Source organism: Melanaphis sacchari, unplaced genomic scaffold (assembly GCF_002803265.2).
Source record: "Melanaphis sacchari strain LSU unplaced genomic scaffold, SCAv2.0 Contig8_pilon_pilon, whole genome shotgun sequence".
NCBI classification, from domain to species: domain Eukaryota; kingdom Metazoa; phylum Arthropoda; class Insecta; order Hemiptera; family Aphididae; genus Melanaphis; species Melanaphis sacchari.
The window spans coordinates 4,780,371-4,802,491 of NW_020271635.1; the positions used below are offsets into that span (position 1 = coordinate 4,780,371).

Here is a 22,121-nt window from a genome sequence, read left to right on the forward strand (position 1 = left end):
AAATAAATATTCAATATTTTATTAATTAACAGCAGTTTTAAGCTACATAGTTTGCACTTTATTAGTCATGACAAATAATCAATGTTTATCTATTCATATTTTCATATAGCTTATATAATTTAAGTTTATACCTCACGCATTTTATCTATTGTATATAATTAAGCTTTATCAATGGTATTTGCTATTTATAATTTTAAATGTAAACATTAAAAATGATATTTTTTCAAATGAAAAAATTAATTTATATAATTGTTTTGTGTTTAAAATAAATTATAATATATGGAACGATTATTATACATTTAAGACATTTAAAACAGTTCAAGTCGGCAGAAATCACTTCAATAAAATGTAGTAAATAAATACATAGAGAATATTTTTTAAATACTTCATTTATAAAATACACATATTTTAAATTGTTTATACACAAAAAATTTTTCAAGAAATATAAAAATGTATTCATACATTTATTGTATTAAAATATCTAATCAAAGAAGTGTTTTCATTTAAACTTAATTGGTTCTATGAAAATTAAATTTTCTACATAAATTTTAAATTATGATATAAAAAAAATATGTATAAATACATATTCAGATATCTAATGTTACAAAAAATATCATTATTTTTTTAATTGAGTTATTAAAATTATAAATCTATCAAGTTCTCAGATTAAGTTATTCTATATAATACATGTATGTCAAAACTGATGTGAGAAAGAGTCATTTATGGTGTCTAAATTTACTAGTTATACTTCTTGTAAAACAATATTACTACCTATATATAATAATATGTTGCGTGTATCAGACAGATAAATCACTGAGTGTGTATATTGTTTTTACCATTATTAAGTGAATAGATTACGATTGAAATTAATTTTTTTCAAGATAAATGTAGGCATTAAAAATACAGTTTAAAATTGTGTCTAAATGGAAATCATTTTTCAATATAACTATCATCCTTGTACAAAAATCAGAATTTTTTTAATTTTTTCTATATACGTATATATATATATATGATAAAATATAACGAATAATAAAGTGTTAAAAGAAAAAAAACTAAATATTGAGAGTTTTAAATTAGCTCAATAATAAACAAAAATAAATAATAATATTAAAGTAAAATACATAACTTTTATTTTTTTAAATTGTTGATAGTGTTAATTTTTTTTTTCAAAACAATTAAATTGTACTCGATGAACACAATACATCAATCCTCACTTCCTAGTAAATCAAAAATATTTAATTTTATTCATTTAACAATGAACTTTAATTGTATAAAACCTATTTCTACGATGTTTTTTTTTTTTTTATTATTGCCTTAATGTATAAATCTATATGATAGTAGGCAGTTACATGATTTTTATTTTATATTTCTTATAATTATTTTTAGGCAACTTTTTGTGAATATAATTTGAAGTATATTTAAATACTCTGTATCGACTTAAAAGTTCTGAAAAAAATTCATGTTTAAATATTGTTTTTTTATTTTAATATAATATTTAATTATTATGGTACATTATCATTCATAATCATTAGGTTTATTTTTAATTTGATTTATTTCTATCACGTTTGTTTTTGTTTAAATTTATGTAAATATTATATACTATATAATACGTATAATTGGCAGTTGCATACCTGAATTCTGAAAGTTTAATTTACATTAAACTTTTTCAGTAATAGTTTATAAGTTAACGAAAAAAAATAGTGTAATAATTAATAATAGAAAATATAAACACATTATAATATTGTACGTAGTAATACTAAATGTTTGATTATAAATTGTAACGATATATACTTATACTAATGATATATAATGATATATATATATTACAAATCTAATAAACAAGTATACTACTCTGATATTTCTTTGTCTTATCACTTAAACCATTTATGAAATTGTCTTATGATTCTTCATCCACTCACTCATCATTATCTACTAATCCTTTTGGTAGACTTACGTTGTTATACATATTTTTCTAATCTTTCTTAATATATTTGATTTATACATTGAAATTTTAATCTTATTATTTAGTAATTTTTTGTTTTACTAAATTTAACACATTATACCCTATTTTATAATTTCTAACTGTTTTCTATACGTTACCTATTCTAAAAAATATCAACTATAAAAATGCATAAATATGCCGTCAAACATTATTTCATTTTAGCATTTCTTGATAAAAATAACAGGTAAATGTTAAGTTTAATTGAAAATTAAAATAATAATAAGTAAAATATGATTAAAAGAATAGTTTAAAGAAATCTGAGATATAACATACATACATAATAAGACATTCCGTCTTTTTTTACTTACTATATTAGTGCCTGATATAGTGCATTTAGCATTGTGGTATTACATATAAGAATTATGATAGAATATTGTATTATTCAAACAGATCTTCTGAATTCATTGTAAAACTAATAGACCATTAACCATACAAAATTTATTATGAAAATATTATTAACTTATTGTTTATGTATATGAAAAAAATATATTCTATAAAGGTTTAAAAGAAAAATACTTATTTTATCAATATTTTTACAGACAATAACACTCACTAATACTTTACAATATTAAATAATATATTATTGTAAGAAATTATTAAAAACATTATGTTAGAAAAAATTATTTTGATGTCTATCCATCATACTTTATAATAAAATATAGTATACTACACAATTGGTTTCGTAATACTAAACAATTTCCTATTTGAAGTCAAAATTGAACTACACGAAACACGAAACTATTCTAAAATGTATTAAGAAGAACATTATTTAAATTGTTCTTGAGTTTATTTTTTAATTATTTTTATCAAGTTACGATCTGAATTACAAGACGTGTTCAAACTTTTCTATTTTGTAATCCTAGAAACAATAATTAAAAAAAAAAATATATATATATATATATATATAAATAATACACAAGACTAGGTAGTATAAAATAAAATGTTTATTCGTTAAATGTTTTATAATAGATAAATACGCATCATATTCAACTACATATTCCAGTTTTTGAAAGTATGGAATCCAAATTTATTATTTTACGTATAATATTTATTAAAGATAAAATATCATAATAATTATTATTTTAGAAGTAATATATATATATATCAGTTATTATATTTTAAATATATATTACAATAAAATCATGCGTGAAATTAACTTTTTTTATGAATAATCATTTTTTTATTACAAAAACTATAAGTTTTAACATTTTATTAAAAAAATATAAAATAAATAAATACGATGAATTTAATTGTATTTCATACTCTTTCAAATATTATAATTAATTACGTAAGAAAAAAATTTCCAAATTTAATAAACGTAGAAAAATATTGGACCATTAACAGTTTTTTATTAATATAGTTTGCTTTTAAAACGATTTATTTTTAGATAATTCCCATAGTAAATACCAACTTAAAAAAGGGTTGCCGATTGGAGATTTTTACGTTAAACAAATACATGATAATATTTATAGCTAAAAATGAACTGAATATATTAAAAAATAAAACCTATGTCAAAATTATAATCCATTTTTGACAGCATTAAAAAAAAACTCTTCTTTTAAAATCAGGATACAGAAGTCTGTTTATTACTTGATAATATAAACTGTCAATAAAGTATTATTATTATTATTATATTACTGTTATTTTTTTTTTTTTTTTTTTTTAGATTCTAAAAGAAGAAATTTAATTTTACAATGATATGAATTTTTTTTTAGCCTAATAACAAGAAAATTTGTCATTAAAATGGTTCGATTTTCAAAGTCGGGATTGGTTTTGGATATAAAATTGGATTTAGTTTGTACATTAGAAAGATCAAACTTAAATTTCCTAGTATTTATTTTTATAAACAGAAATAACAAACAAGAAATTTAAGAAAAACGGAATTTTTATGTAATTCTTAATTTCTATAAAATTAATTTTATTTTTTTTTTCTACGCAACTCTAAAACAAATAATCGCAGATACTTAAATTTTACCAAATATTTATTTTCATTAAATAAAAAAATTATCATCGGGCCAACATTTAAAAAAAATTTTAAAAAGTTATTCTTATATTTGAATAAAAACAATTAAAAATATAATATTTTTTTTATAAGTATTCAAAGTTAGAATTCTTAAAAAAATTTGTTTTTAAGTAAAAAAATTGCAAATTGTTTTATAGTTAGAAACTTTTTTTTTGCATCATAGTTTTGAAAATTTAACTCAAAATTTTTCACGAGAAGTTCGAACTAAAACCTTGATCTAAAATATGTATAAAGGCAATTATTTTTTATAGATTTTTTAAATTTCAAATTGGATATTTAATTTATAAATAACGATATGTTAATTATTTTATCATAATTTAAAATAATTATTCAATAAACTTTTATGTATTTTATATTATTATGAATTTTACCATGCACAATCACATTTTAATTTATTTTAAAATATTATTTATATATAAGTACTATGAATCTATTTTTACTGTTTTATGATATATACAAAAATATGTTATCACATTTTGAGTTAAATAAGCTGATATAATATGGTATAAATATATATATATATAACTGTAGTAATAAAATCTTAACAATATAAGAAATGTAATATTTTTAAAAACATTTTATCAACCTAATATAATATTAAAAGTAAAATAAATGACTTTAATATATTTATCAAAAAAAAATATATATATATATGTTACTTGGTAATATAGGCTGATAGACCGTTTCCCCTCAAAATCGTTTTTTCGTACACAATGATATATCATTGAATTTAAACTTAACACATCTATAATAGTGATCCATTGACACCCAATGTTTAGCAAAACGGTACCCACTTACTTACCTTTTTTATTTTATTATTTTTTTTTTCCAAAGGCATAATTTACAAAAATAAAACAAAGTTCTGCAACGCATATCATTTGTACTTTTCTATTCTCAAAATTATTAAAAATGCATCACTATTATGTATTATCTTTTACAGAAAAGAGAGTGAGGCGAAACAAAAACAATAATTATTATTGAGTTCTACATGTGAATAGGAAGGCGACTGCGGTCACTTGAAACGTTATTCCAACACAAGTGGCATATAATCGACCCTTCCGGTTCATTGGACGAACATAATACATATATCCGGTACATATCCCCATGGGATAGTGTAAGAAAAACGTTTTTCTCGATAACTCACAAATATTACCTAACTACAAACACAAATCTTTGACCCCTTTCCTTGCTCATATAATATAACCATTAACCATCCCAAGGCGTTTATTGAACCGCTTATATTTTTATTTGTTATTGAGTGTATACACACAACTATCATACAGTTTAATCAATGATACTTTGGAAAGAAATTAAACTAATAGCGATCAGATTAATATCTAACTGTGCTAATAACATACTTTATTACACTGTTTATATTGTACCCACAGACATTGAATATGCTGATAATAAATTGAAAATTATAATTTTAATTACTAGTTAAACGTATTTTGTAAAAGCACATTAATTATTTTCAATAAATTATATAAAATATAAAATAAATTAATTTATAATCTTAACTTGTAATATAATTATCAAATACACTTTTTCAGTAAAAGACCTATCTCATTTTTTGAGAAATTCAGTTGTATGAACTATAAACCTTTAACCTTTATTTATTTTTCATTTTAAATTTTTTTAATTAATCTTAATTTTTCTATATTTCAATTTCAATTTCATGTGTAATTTATTTTTTACAATACACATAGCTGTATTTTTGATTTTAATTTTTAATTTTTGTTTGTATCCGTTTTAAATTTTTGCTGCATTTACGCTGCTTCTATCTTTCATTTATAGCGTGTTTTTATCTACATTTATTTAAGTGATACACCAGGAGGTTAAAATTAATCGAAAAAAAACAAAAAAAATCTACGAAAAAACGGAAATATTTACGCAACACTATTATTCGATACGACGAAGTTAATTTTTTTTTTTTTTTTTTTAATTTAATTATAATTTACTCTAAGTACTTGAAATTATAAGTTTATTGTTATAATAAATAATTACTACTTATAATATTATACTTTACAAAAGGTTTTTGCAAAAATTAGTTTACATTATTACTAATATTAGACAAATAAATAGTTTATAATTATAAATAAAGTTTGTAAATAAATTATACTAAATATCCTTAAAAATAAAAATTCTACCTCTGATCAGAATCGTTATTTTATGTATAATAATTTATCATCGAATTCGATAATTTAATACATTCTTTACAGTTATCTATTCAATGACGAGACATAGGTACTTAAAACAGTTTAAACATTTAGCAGACTTTTTTTTTAATGTAAAGAAAATGTCTTTAACAAAATGTCTACCCTATTTTTAAAAATAATTTAACAAAACAATAAAAGATATCAACTATTCATTACACTTAACTATTTTAAAACGGTAAATCGAAATAAACAACCAATAAGTCATGCTTATTAGTTATTATTCTAAACTGAAGAAAAACTAATTTAACCCAAAAAAAAACTCATTACGAATATGCATTAATCTTATCTAATTATTTAAAGGCTCTTAAGAGAATTACTAAAATATGATTACTGTCAATAATATTTTTAACTATGGTTAAGATATATGAACTACTAAAATAAAACGTATAATGGCGAATAATATGTATTTTTTTAATGTATAATTATTAATAAAATATTCAAATATATATATTTTTTTTTTTTATATTATATCTTTTTATAGAAATAATTATTGCAAAATTACCGAATATATCATTTTTTATTTTTAAATATTTTATCGGACTATAAAACATTTTGTATACTATTAATTTTTAACATTTATGTAATTGATATAAAATACAATTAATATATTGCCTAAAAACCATAGTACTGTAGATGATTTAAGATTTTGATAAATCAAAATTAATTAATAATATAGTATAATTAAGTTTTAAATAGTTTTTAAAATTTTAAAATATTTTTTATTAATTTAGAAATAATTTACAAGAATGGCACGTGACACGCCAGATGAATCAGTTCCACTTGAATTAATCATACCGGGTAATACAAAAAGAGGATCACTAGTCAGTAGTCGTTTCGTTGATTTAGCCACCGACGGATTGTCGAACGGCCATTCGAACATTTCTATCCAAAAGCCATTGAAACTCAAAAACCTAATATCCAAAGGAGAAGCATTTGATTCATTACATCATAACTCTACCAAGGTAAGTGCGTGTTATCAATTTTGTATATATACTTATATAATATATTTAACCAAAAAAATTGCAATGTACTCAAACGGTCGCATTTTAATTTAAACAAAAAACCATCTCAATTTGAACTTTGAACTTGTACAATGTTCATGTAAATGGCTTTTGGGGCTGCTAATATATGTAAAAAAAGAAAAAGGACAGATGCTTATCTGACTTATCTGCCGACAAAATTTAACGTTCAAAAGCCAACTCATCTCAAGAGTAGAACGAACCCTATTGTTAGGCTCACGTATTTTTTAACGGTCAAAAATCAATATTTGTTATAGTTACACTGTATCTAATTTATAATTTTTTTTTTTTTAATCATCTAATAATTTTGATTGTATCTTAAGAAATTTTTCGAACAATTATTAAAATCAACTTTAATACGATATTTGATTGACAGGAGTCTTTAAAATATCTATGGATACCTTAACCTTCAAAAACATGGTTTTAAATACTTATCAATTTATTAAAACCACATTAATGAATCACTAAGAACTATTTAAACGGACCTACTATAGTATGCTATGTATCTATGTATCTTTGTAATAGAAATTTTTAATATTTTTAGACTACTTGTGTAATAATTTACATAACTATGTCTAATCGATAAAAATGTTATTTATAAATTATTAGGACATTCTTAGAATGAGATAATAACCTAATAAAAAGAAAAATTAAAAATTAATAAATAAACATGATGTCACTTTAAAATAAACTAAATCTAAATCTTTAATGTCGTTCAAAATCTATAATATATACATGTACATTTCCTATAGGTACCAATACTTACCATGGTATTATAAGGCATATCACTAATAGACATATTACATATTTCATAAGTTTTACATATAAGTAGGGTTCTATGAACAATATTCTTACTGTATATTTTTGAATAATTTTTAGTTATCCGTTGTCAAACACATTATCGGCATAAATTTTATTTTTAAAATATACATAATAATCCTTGTTTGCACCATAATATAAATATTTATTTTTTTTACATATTTTTTCTTTAAATTACATACTGAAGGGAATTTTTTTAAACAAGTTTCAATGATAATATAAATACAAGAGAGTAAATCACATGACAATATTTCAAAACTAGACACATTACTTAATTCATAGCTATATTTCAAAGTCAAACAACATTTTACAATCGTTCATCACTTCCCAAATTTAAAGAATCACCCAAAAGTAAATTTAATATTAATAATAAACACTTTATATTCTTATATTTCTATGATAATTATTACATTCTTCTAAACCTATTTTATAGATACTTAACATTTTCTTAAATTTTATTAACAAAACTTACCTCTTTTTTTTTTTTTTTGCTTTATAATAATAAATAATATACATGAAAAATTTATCATTATTTTTTAATGCAAATATTTTATCAGATTTATTTAAGTTCTATATATAATGAATTGTCTAATAAGTACTTTTAAATAGGATATTTTATCACGTTTGTCAAAACTATTATAAAAATATAAATCAAACTAAGTTAAATGATCCATAAACGTATAGTTTAAAGAAAGAAAAATTCGGCATACTAAAAAATAACTACTGTTCGATTTTTGCTGTCATTCTGAAGCTGATTAACGAGTTTATTTCGATTTGACGCAAATAAAGGAAAGTCAATTTCTAATCAGTTATGCTGTCGTTTTATATTAAACAATACTATCTCTATCATTAAATTATAATAAAAACTTAAAACTTAAATCAAAACTTTAATCTGTATTGTATTCTAATAATAAGAAACTTCTTATTCGATTGCAAATCTTTAACATCGTTGTTATTCTCAGTAATATCTGATTTCTGAATCATTTAACAAAAAGGTAAAAAAGACGAACAAGTTTTTGATACCAAATTGTCATGAATTTAAACATTTTAATATTTATTTTAAAGTATTAAATATCGACAATTATCTTTACAGAATGAACAAGTAAATGGCTCAAAATTATCATAACTATAATAAATCTATTATAAACCAATATTTTTTACTACATTTCTTTGAATAAGTTATAAAAAAAAAAAAAAACTATAAAACATCTTGAATTTAGCTGAATTATTTTTGCTTAAATCTTACAGTAAGTACACTCAATTTCCAGTAATCCTCAAAGCCTCCAATAAATGTAAACATAAATGGTGTTATTTGAGTTTGATGCGTAATATTAATTTTTGGGCTACCTACCAATTACAATTTAATTAATTAATTTTTACATGTATAAAATTTGAATTATTTTTTAAAAACTTATCTGTGAGTATTATTTATTAGATGGCTTCTTCCTTCAAATTGTGTTCACTCATTTTTATTTTATTTTTTTTGTTAGTTTTTGATAAATCTGAAACATATTCTTACACTTATTGTGTCATAGCTGTATAGACTGTATATTTCTTGTAAAAATAATAGTTATAAATATTGTTTCTTTAAAATAATATTAAATATTTTACCACCGTAAATCCGTAAATACATATATTATAAGCATAATTTTATAATAAAAATAGCCATCAAAATTATAAAACTCCTTAAGATTAAAGTCATAAAGATTAATATAATACGAGTATGAGCGTTAAAAAATCAATACTCATAATTAATGATTAGTTCTTAATATTTCTTTCGCCTTTTTACTGAACCAGATTATAACGTAATCACTTTGGTATAGAAATTAAATTAATGTCAAATTCTATTTTGAGATGATTTGTAGTAAAAAAAAAGGGTGAACATATTATGTTTTCTTATAAAAAATGTATTATCAATTTGCATTTTATAAATTATATTATAAATTATAAAAACAAAAATTATAAATTTATTACTTTTTTTTAGGTATTGTAGCTTATACCAATAGATTTTCAGGATTTATTAAAAAAAATAAGTTCACCTATTAAGTTCCTATTTTGGTATCATGAAATAAAAATTAATTTTCAGGCTATTATTAAAACAATTTGTGCTTTTATTAATTCCATAATCACTAATAATTATTATTAATTCACTTTGAATAATAAGAAACTAGTAGCTGATTATATTTACGAACGATTATGGTAGTTGTATTCTTTTCACATTTACTTTTGAAACAATAAGTGTCAAATTAGTATCTTATCAGTATTTTTTTAGTTATAAATAAATTAAATAATGACATCTAATAAATATATAAATACTATTAATAAAAATCTAGCGGAATTTGATTTTAACTTCTTAAAGTATTTATCGTTCATTAACACGATATGATTTTTTAGAAATCTAAAAAAGAATTAATCTGTTATAATTTGTATCAAGTATTAATACAAAGCCAGGATCAAAGAATATATCAAGTTTAGATATAATAAAGCTTTTTTAACTCGAAGATACTTCTTCATAACTTTTTAGGAAGTTCTGCTGGAGAGTTCAATAGAGTATATTATATTTTTATACTGTTTAACCAATATTGTAATTATTACTATATGGTTTAGTCGTTTTAACTGAAATTTATTGTTATTTAAGTATTTTTAAATAATTTTTAAATTCAACAAAAAGTTACATATTAAAGTTTAAAATGAAAAACATTCTAATATTTTTGTTCAGATAAAAAATTAAACTGTATTAATTATTAAATAAAAATACAAAAACATTAAAATTTGTGACATTTAATCTATTAGGCATATTTAATTTAACTACATTAAACGTATTGATAATGTCTGATTCCAATATTTATACAAATACTTCTTATATATTTTACATAAAAACTATATTATTATAACATTATTAACAGTTTATAACACATATATGATAACTGAAGTGTGAATTCAATTTTAAGTATTTATGTAAGTTGGGAACTATGATATAAATACAAAATACAATTCAAAATTATTCAATAGAATAAAAATTAATTCATTTTTTAAGATCAATCGTGAGATTTTTTAAATACGCCACCTAAAAATCAATTAACTTACTTATCTATTAAATAGTTCTAATCCTTATAATATTCAATTTGCATACCATTTTTTGTTTGATATTGGTTACATCTGAATTTTACATTTTCATCAAAATATTTAATCAATATTAAAAACATTCTGATATTATGACACCAATGTAGGATTCAAAAAAAAAAAAATTATTAACTTAAAGCATCAAATCATATTAATTTATAAAACTGATTTATTTTAAAAACAACTTTAATAGGAATTAAAAGTTGAAAACAATTAATTTAAAACGAAAAATAATATTGAAATAAAACTAAAAAAAAAAAAAATTGTAACTTTAAAAGTATGACATATTGTCAAAAAAATAGAAAAATCTATCTATTCAAAAATACGAAGTGCTCGTTATACATTGTCATCAATTTATACTATATTTGTATTGAGTACATTAACTAGGTATTTATGTAATTCACATGAAAAAATAATTTCTTTATGTACCATCTGCAATATTCTTATAAATAAACATAAGGAAATGAAAATAAGAAGTAACAACGGGTTGTTTTCTTAAAAATATTTTTCCATTAAGAATTTCGAACTCAAGTCGTGTACACACTATATAATATAAAAAGAGAAATATGTTTGACATATTCTTCTGTAAAGAACTGTGATGTGATAATGATATGAATATATGATATTCTACAATTAAATCTGATTTTTTTTTTTTTTTTTTTGTAACAGCTTATAAAAATGTCAAACAAGAAATTTCCTATGATAATTTTATGTAAAAATACCAAAATACTAACTTAAGTTTAATAATTACTATTTTACATTTTGGAATTTTCCTATGGCTAGTAATTTATTATATATATATATATTATATTTGATTACGAGACATTTCAATACCTATATTATTCACTTTAAGATAGAATTTTAAAATTATAAATCGATTAAATTAAATAAAAAGAGAAACTTTAAACTAAAAAAAAAAAAAAAGAATAATGTCATTTCAAGTTAATAAAAGTTCTTGTTTGTCCAGGAATCTGATTTTTAATTATGAAACTCAATAATTAAAATTAATTTAGATTGTTTCGAACTAGTGTATTTTTAATTATAAAATACATACAATAATAGATATGATATTGCATTATATTCATATATTATATAAATTATACAAAAACTAATTCGAACTTTTACTCAACAAATAATAAATTAAAGAAAAAAATACTCTGTTATGTAAAGATAAATAAACGGATGTGTTTTTATTAGTTTTATAGATAATAAATTCAGTAGCAAAATTATTTTCTTACTACATATTTTAGTTAGACTTATTTATGATTCATAATAACATAATACTTAATTATAAACTATAGAAAATATATTTTAAAAAACTTATTAAAAATTGATATACACGATCTATACTCCATGTAGGCTCTAATATGAATTTAATTAATATATCCACATTTTAATAGACAAAATGGTAGATCGATAAATAATGTATACTCTCAATTTTCATAAAATATATATTCTACATAAAATACATGAATACTTAATATTTCATTTATTTTGTCTTAATGTTAAAGTTTTTAATTATTTATGGAATCTATAGTGATAATCATCATCATTTCCGTATATATAATTATTTTATAATCATTAATATACACAGAATTCAAATTAATTTCAAAAGTTCTAATCTTTATCGAATGTTTAATATTTCCGAAATCAACAGCAATACTATAATAAATATAATATATTTAAAATAAAGTGAATTAATTTAAAAGCGTTCGATTAATTACATACAGAAAAATATATGTAACATTAGAGGACGTTTAATTATTTAATGTTAGCTAACACTTAATAAATCTCAAAATTTGAATTTAAATATCTTTAAAATACTCAATTTAAAAATTATTGCCTGTATACAAAGGAGATTGTTTGTTTTAATCATATAGTTAACTGGAGAAACTGAATTAAAATAGGTGTTATGTTACTGTTACTGAATAATATTTTTTATTATTATTTTTATTGCTATATCTATAAATTAACATGTTTATATTCATTTAAAGTAATGTCCTCTGCAGTATAAAATATATTATACAAACATTTAAGAATATAATCAGATAATAACATAAAACTTTCCATATTTCTTGAAAAAAAAAAAAAACTTGGTTAGGTAAGAAAATTGAAACGGAGATTTAACCATTACAATCTTTGTAAAAACGGACATTATTTTTGTTGTGAATAACTTGCCAATGGTATACTATGAAACACTAAAGTATAAAAATTCGCATAAGAAACACATTTTCATAAAAAAATGTATACACATTTTTTTTGAGCATTATTATTATTTTAATCAAAAATAAAATAAGTAAACCCTTACTAGCTCTAACACAAACATAGCCAATTCTTTTATTAGTCTACTTTTACTGATTATCACATCATGAACCGAATAAATTTAAAATTATGATATTCATATTCGTTTAACTTTCACAATAATCGATAGTTTTAATATTATTGTAGACTTGAAGTATAGATAATTACTAAAAATTTAGTGTTATTTTTGTACCTCCTATTACTTAAAACGTAATACTTAATGCATTAATTATACTTACCTATATTAAACTTGATAAATTTTAAGTTCAAAAATAATATTATAGTTCTAAACGCAACAAATATAATTTATACATTTATAAGTTAATTAATAATTAAAACTGATTATATTAAGAATAATATCTAAAAATATTAACATTATGACTAATCATCTAAATTAATAGTTTCTCAAAAACGAACTTTTTCATCACTCTCATATTATATGATATAATATAGAAACATTTATTTTTATTCTTGATAATCAAAGGTGTACTATAATAATTTTAAATTATAGTAAATTCATAAGGGACGAGAACAACTTACATTACTCTAAAATATCCAAATTTGTATTAACTAAAACGTTTAAAATTTGCATTATCGTTTTTACATAGTACACAAATTTGGTTACATTAAATATACGAGACTAAAAGACTAAAAATAGAAAATTTATGACTGAAAAAATGTATTTTAATAATTTAGGACAAATTTATTCTAACGTCATTGGAACAATGAGAGGGATTATCGAGAGAAAGCATAGCCAAATAAACTACTCGAAAAGGAGTATAGAATAAATAATAATTCTGAAAATATTCTTTAGAAAAAATAATTTTTCTCGTGCGTAGGAACACTTGACCTAAAAGATAATGTATTCCTTGTTTACCCGCAGTTTGTTACATAAAATACATGTTTACTTTATACTTGAAACATAAATTTAAAAAAGTTCACACAAATTTCCAATTATTCCTTATATTTTGGACGATTTTGAAATATATCATACTATTAAAGAAATAAGTCGATTCTATTAATGTTTTATAATGTTTAAATAACTGGTATTGTATACATAATAAATTGATTATGGTAAAAAAAAAACAAAATGTGATGAGGTATTTTTAAATAAGTCATTTTAAATATTGGAAATAATATCTATAAACAAAAATTTGGTACCACTCAACTATACATAAAGTATTGAGTGGGTCACTTTAATGGATTTGTAAAATTTGAATTCGATTATGAGTCATTGAATAGTCATATGAAAAAGAATTCTTGGTGGAGACCATTGATAGTTAGCCTATATAGTATATAACTAATTATAAATTTTTTAAAAAAATTTAACATTCTATTTAAATGTTTTAATTTTTGAGTACAGGTTTAAAAGTTTATAAAGAACCTTATACTATATTTTAGAATCTTAGGTATGAAAATTAAAATTTTTATCAATTTTTAATTACTGCAAAACAATTTGTTAATTTTCACAATTTTCATGAATTTTTTTTTTTAATTTTAACTTCAAATGTTTATAAAAAACTTTTGTAAATCTACTAGGAATCTTGTTTTAAATTTTAAAAGTTTTTAAACAAGTGAACCTTTTTACTGATTTTATACAAATATAATTTAGAAAATCGAAATATATTTAAAAATTTACATCATATATAAATACTTGGTGAAAATTTTAACTTTCTGCGATTGTTTTTTTATTTATTTTTTTTTTTTTATGTAACAAAATAAAGAAATTAATTTTGTCAAAAACTTGTTTCATTTCTAAATTCCAGTTTTTTTTCAATTTATTTATTTTTTTTGTTTTATCCAATTATATTGAAACATAGTGAAAATTGTTTTTTTCTACCCCAAAGTACAAACTAAACCCAATTTTCTACAGCAAAGCTAAAAATCTAAGCATTTTTATTGATTTGTAAGACGATGACAGACAAAAACATTCCTCCATTACTGTAAAATTAATAGATTTATCACTCCGCTCTGAATCAAAAAAATAATATCATATATTAGACTTTTTAGAGTATAAACATAACAGCACTTCTTTTCATATAAGTCTCGTGATATTTTTACTATGATTATATCATGCACATATTATTATGTCTTTATTATTTATCTACATAATATAATGTTAAATTGACTACCTAAAATTGTTATAAATAAAAAAAAACAATTCTTTTAAAAGCTATAGAATATCGATAAATATTACGTATTTACTATTAACAAAAAAAAAAAAAAAATAACAAAACTTTCATATAATGATATTTTAATATAAAATAATATGATATCTCATAACATTTCATCTGAACATAAATATAATGTAACTTTTTTTAATTCCAGAAAAGTTTAACTGATTAAAAATAATAAAAATATACGTGTAATCAAATTATGGGTATAGTAAATTGTTCAAAGTATTCGATTTACTTAAATTAAATATATATTATCACTTAATACTGATAGATTTTTTTTTCAAAGTAAAATATCAGTAGATAAGTAGTAGATACAACGGTATTACAATTCATAATACATAAAATAATTTGAACTTCATAATCTCATGTTAACAAAATAATAAAAAATGTGACTTTTTAATAACTTATTAGAATTTACTATGCTATTAAAAATTTTTTGATATCATGATTTATAAAAAAAATATCAAACAGAGCAACACTATATTATATAACCGTTGAAACCATACGTACAAATCTGTATCAGATTAAAACAAATCAATAATTGGATATGTGAGTTTATTATCTTAATTTCCGTTTGGTATAAGTGCCAAAACGGTTAATTTAGTTTTTATAAGCACAATAATTAATATGAATTTATTTTATTTAATTCTTACAAAAACTATATATAATTCCAAAAAAAGATTATGAATAAATATAAGAAGTAACTTATGACTTTATAATTTTAAATTCTCAAATTCTTATATACAAATTAAAATAAGTTACATGTATAACAATGGGAAATGAGAATAATAATTAAAAATTGTTTTAAATCTTCGTTTAAAATAAGAGAAAGAGTGAAAGTAAACGAATAAGCGGAAAAGAAACAATGATAAATAGAAAATCAGAATTAGATACTTCATTGGGTGCTTTGTTGTCAATATTTATTTTGCAATCCTCCAGGTATAATTTACCAAAGATATTAATAAATGCTTAACTAAAATGAACGATTATATTGAAATACTATTCTTTTATATCTAATATACAATTCAAGATTCAAGAAAAATATCACATCAACAATTAAATACTCAATAAAGACAATTTAATAAACCTATCTTTATGAAATGAATCGTCTCAATAAATCACAACTAAAATCATAAACAGACCCGCTGTCAGTTTTTGACAGCTTTTTTTAATTAATATATTATTTACCTTAAGAAATACCACCACATTTTAAGTAAATTAAATATTCTTCTCATTAATATAGGAAATTAAGTTGTCAATTTAAACTTTTTAGCATTCGACAGTTTTAAAAATATAAGACACCTATAACGATAAATAAATTATGTTATTAATTTTTTTAATACACAAGTAATGTATTATTGTTCAATATAACGTAGGTATATATAAGACAAAGCGTTAAATAATGTCTAAATCAAAGGTGTTAAGATGTTATCCGAGTAATTTAAATTTATATAGATTCGGAAAGTCATGATAATTGAACTAATCTCAATATCCTGTAAAAATACGTATGTAATTAAGACAGTAACACGAAACCAATAATTATTTTTATCAGGTACCTTGCGTTAAAGTCAAACGAACATACGAGTTGGATTATGTTTTCTAGTATACATATTTTTACAAAAGTCAAATAATGTGTGAATAATATTGTACAAATTTAAGCATTATTGTTAATTATCAGTAGCTCCATTTTTATTGGTTAAATAACCAATAGTGTACAATACTAAAAAATAAAATAAAAAGTTACTTGAAAATATATTTAATTATACGTATGAATTAGTTTTTATGATAAAACAAAATATATTTTTCGAAATAAAATATATTTATATTTTGAGTACTTTGATAAATGAAATCTTAATTTCAATTTATTTTTTGATAGTAAAATTAATCTAATTATTGATCCAAAAGTTAGGAAAAACTAGAAAATTACTCAAAAATCGATTTTAATATTTTGATTTAAAATTATATAATAATATATAATATTTATATTATATTATATTATTGTATATTATGTTTTTATTTAAAAAATAAAATAAGTATTATATTCAAGAAAATATGTAAACTTCAGTTCAATCCCTATATTACAAACACAATATAATTATAAAAATTATGTATTTAACATTTTTCTTGCATGTATTATAAATAAATTATAGCTAGAAAACTTTTCACTACACCATTCATATTAATATACAATTATAAATATATTGTAATAAAATAAATTTTAAAGTCTATCAAAAATAATATCTATCCTAAGATTATACAATGAATTGAATACTAAGTTAAATTTACTGTTTCATTTATTGTTTATATTTTATGTGTATATATTATATACATATATGCACATTTCAAACGTGAAATCACGATAAGATTACATCTTATTAATAGACAACTTCAAACGAAATTAGGTATATAAAGCATTTATCAGTTTAATACCCATATAGGAATCTTACTGGTTATTAATCCATAAAATAATCGTTATGTTAAGAAAAGTTTAAAATAAAAATATGTTATTAACACATTACTTATAACATAAAATTATTACATTAATATACGAGTTGCCAGAAATATATCCTTTTAAGACATATAAATATATAGGAAATAATGTAAAACACATTTTGATTAAACCTTATTCCTTCTAAAAAAATTCAAAAAAATCATATAAATACGTTACATTTACAACCCTATGAATTATATTCGTATTACCATAAATTAATAGCATAGTCGCCTTACACATTATCATAAAATAACAAATAACGATACTCAATAATTAAATTTCAATATTAATTTAAACAATAAACTTTTTTTTCTTGACTTTTTAATATTTTATAATTATATATAAGTTAAATTATTTTTATTTTAATAATGGTTTTCAATACTCAATAAATAAATAATAAATTATAATAAAATAACAAATTATATTAGTTTCATAATGTTGAAAAAGAAAAAACTCTTCATTTATTATTACAACCATTATATTTAGTTCGATTTTATCATCGTATGAACATAATATAAAAAAATAAAATAGTTTTATTTTAAAATATGGCATACTCTGACATAATATTTGCATGTAATAAATTACGTTCATATACACCTTACGTATTAACAGACACAAATTCAGCCAACTTGTTTATTATCTCTTCATACCTGCTAGTAAATGTATTGTAGCTATTCATTGAAGCGAACGAACACATTAAAAAGAAAGCAAAAGCATTTTGATAGACTGCCAAAATATGACGTATGGATAAAATATACGATTGTTCCGATCAACCATAATATTTGCTGCCATTAATAAATTGTTCTAAACATATGAAACACTCGTAATATTAATTAAAATTTAAAAATAAGTATATATTAATGTATTATAAAATTTTAAAATATATAATAATTTACTATTTTTAATATATTACTCCCATAGATAAATAAATGTATTAATTGTACGAAAAACTTCTTGTTTCATATTTCAAGCTTAAATGAATATAAACTGTTTTCTAAATAAATTATTGTACAATAAAATAGAGGTACCTGTTAGTTTCAGAGAACGACACAGTTTGATAAAACAAAACAAAAATGGAAGAAAGGGGTAAGTTTTGACTCCTTGCAAATCTAATTAGATTCAATTCTCTGTCAAAAAAACATATTGAAGTTAAAAATCGAAGCATTTATAAAAAGTATATCTAGACATAAAAACAAATATCATTGTAAAGTCAATACATTTATCACTCAATTTGAAATCTAAAAATATATTTTTTATATCAATATTAATTTTATTTTTATCAACATTATTATTATTTAAAAATCAATAATCAAAAATCGAAAAATCTAGTACGATAAAAAATATATAATCCTTGTAAGTTATGTTTAAATGCCCTATGTGACGTAATAAATTTAGTTTACCAAACGACGAAAAATTAAAAATTAGATATAAGAATTTAAGTAATTTCGAAAGATTAAGTATTATTTCTTATCCATTTTATGTACAACTAATTATACCTATTAAGATTTATGATATCAAATTTTATTTTAAAATTAAAATGAATGATCGTTGTTATGTAATACGCAATGTACAAAACGGATTGAATTGAGACTCAGCTTTCATTTTAAACACTTTTTAATATCCAATGTTCGTTGGTAATTTAGTGTTTAAAAAAAATATAATATAACATTGAGAATAATTTTATTTTAATATATGTCATTATTCCATTATTTTTATTACGATATTTTTCGGAAAAATCTATTTTATCTCATTGACTTATTGTAATGAGTTTTTAAAAACATAAATATTTATCCTTCCAAACCTAACTTTTTCTGTACGCATTTATAAAATATATAATAGCAAAAAATGATTGGGAAAAACTGTTTTCATTAAAATGAAAAAAAAATCTGGTTTGTATTAGCTTAAAATATAAAAATGTTTGATAATTATCATAAATATCGATTATTTAACGAAAAATAAACACTATATGAAATATTATAATATGTATTTGAATGCTAATATGATGGTTTAATTGTTTAATAAACCGAAATTTAAATTTTGGTTTATGTTCTTTTTCGTAATAAGTTATATAAAATAAATTATCAGTAATTTAACTCTCACCAATGTTTAATAATGCAGCTTGAAAAATTTTATAGAACAATTTCATGAAATTATAATTATTAATATTTTGATTATTTTCAAATATTTATATACTTCTATTATACAGAATATCAATGTATATATTTTGAGTACTAGTTGTTGTAATATTTTGTATAACATTTTTGTATCGTTTTATGCAACTAACAAATCGTATTAAGTAAGAAAATGTTTTTAATTTGTTTTATGAAAACTATTTGAAAATTATTTAAACCTTTTTTTTTTTTTTTTATTAATAATGAATTTATCTATTATTTAATATGCTATGTATAGATCACTTGTCAGATTTCTAGTTTAAACTTAAGGGTGAATGATATTCAACACGAAAATGGTTGGGGGAAAGCACCAGTCCATGAGAACATATTATGTGATTTCGTGGATAAAGAATAGATGAAGGAAATTGACCGGAATAAGGGTTTAACGTTGAAATTCGATAGTCTATAAGACAATAATTCAATGTTACCAAATGCGTTACGATTAATACACTTCGAACTTTTTGGGGGAAAAAAATGCTGATTTCGATTTTTCGCGTAAGGCTGCTTTGTGACAACTAGACTACTTTCAGAATCACATTGGTTATTTGTCAACACTATAACACTATAATTATATGATTAATCTTTGTACCTACTCAGTTGAATTAATGTAATTTTCAAGTAATCAAGTACTATATATGGCATAGTTTTGGTTGATTAACTAATACTAAAAATATTCAATTTAAAATAAAAGTATTGAATACTTATCTATAATAAGTTATCTTACTAATATATCATGATATCTGTTAAAAGTATATGTACTGTATAAGTCAATAGGTACTATTGATTTTATGATCATTCTGACTACATTATAATACATTATATTTTAAAATTAAACTAAGTTTTTATTTAACAAAAAGTATTATTTAGTATACATCTCCATTGTATTTAATAAACGTCTACTGCAATGAAATATATTATATTATATAATATTAGTGTATATTTACATATAATTAAAAACTATTAATAAATATTTTATTATTATTATTAAGCAATTAACTTTCCTATTTTTTTTTTATATATATATATTTATATAAAACAATTAAATACAGTCTACATTTTAGAAACAATAATTTCCATTTAACTCACAAAAATCTTCTAGAATAAAATATGCCAATCTATGTTTATCAAATAATTGTTAAACAGAAAATAGAGTCATTAAGTACTAAAAATGATTTTTAATTAGAAATCAAAAGTCCAAAAAACAGAGGTATGAAAAACTTACTTCATTTTGTAATGAGCCAAAAAATTTCAAAATAATTTTAACAACTATTTTTATTACTTTTATTTATTAATTTGATTCAATTATATTTTGAATTATTTTATTTATTCTACTTTTAATACAGTATACTTTCTTTTTATTAAATAAAACTCACTTTTTCAAAATTTACTAAAGATTTCGAAAATATTTTTATATAGTTTCTTGTCTAAATTAAACAAATTTTTTCTAACAGATTATATTTTTTGTTTTTTTTTACTATTATAATTTTTTTCTTATTAAATGTTATTTTATTATGGCTATTCATGTAAAAAAAATATTTTCAAAAACGTCAACAGATTTTGAAATAATAATTTTTGTTTGGTTAATGAATAAAATTAATCTATATAATAATATGATTTGATATTTTATTGTGTATTAAATTATTAATTTATTTGATTTTAATTTAAAAAAAAAAAAAAAAAAATTTTTTTTTTATAAAATTCTGAATTATCTAAGTCCAAACAAACAAATACCTATATAAAACTATTAAAAAGCTATAAAAAGTATATAAAAAATACTTA

The 22,121-nt window shown here is 20.4% G+C and overlaps 1 protein-coding gene across 4 annotated transcripts in view; it reads left to right on the plus strand.

Moving 5' to 3' along the window:
- LOC112602529 (nitric oxide synthase, salivary gland) overlaps positions 1–22,121 on the plus strand; it is a 75,813-nt gene that overhangs the window by 5,883 nt on the left and 47,809 nt on the right. For 2 of the 4 annotated variants that reach the window (XM_025350641.1, XM_025350645.1), the window contains exon 2: positions 6,973–7,203. In XM_025350641.1, coding sequence (XP_025206426.1) covers positions 6,988–7,203 — 216 coding nt within the window. In that variant the 5' untranslated portion in view covers positions 6,973–6,987. Of the gene's footprint in view, positions 1–4,965; positions 5,118–6,972; positions 7,204–22,121 lie in introns of those variants that run through there. The other 2 variants (XM_025350642.1, XM_025350644.1) reach the window with 2 other exon arrangements.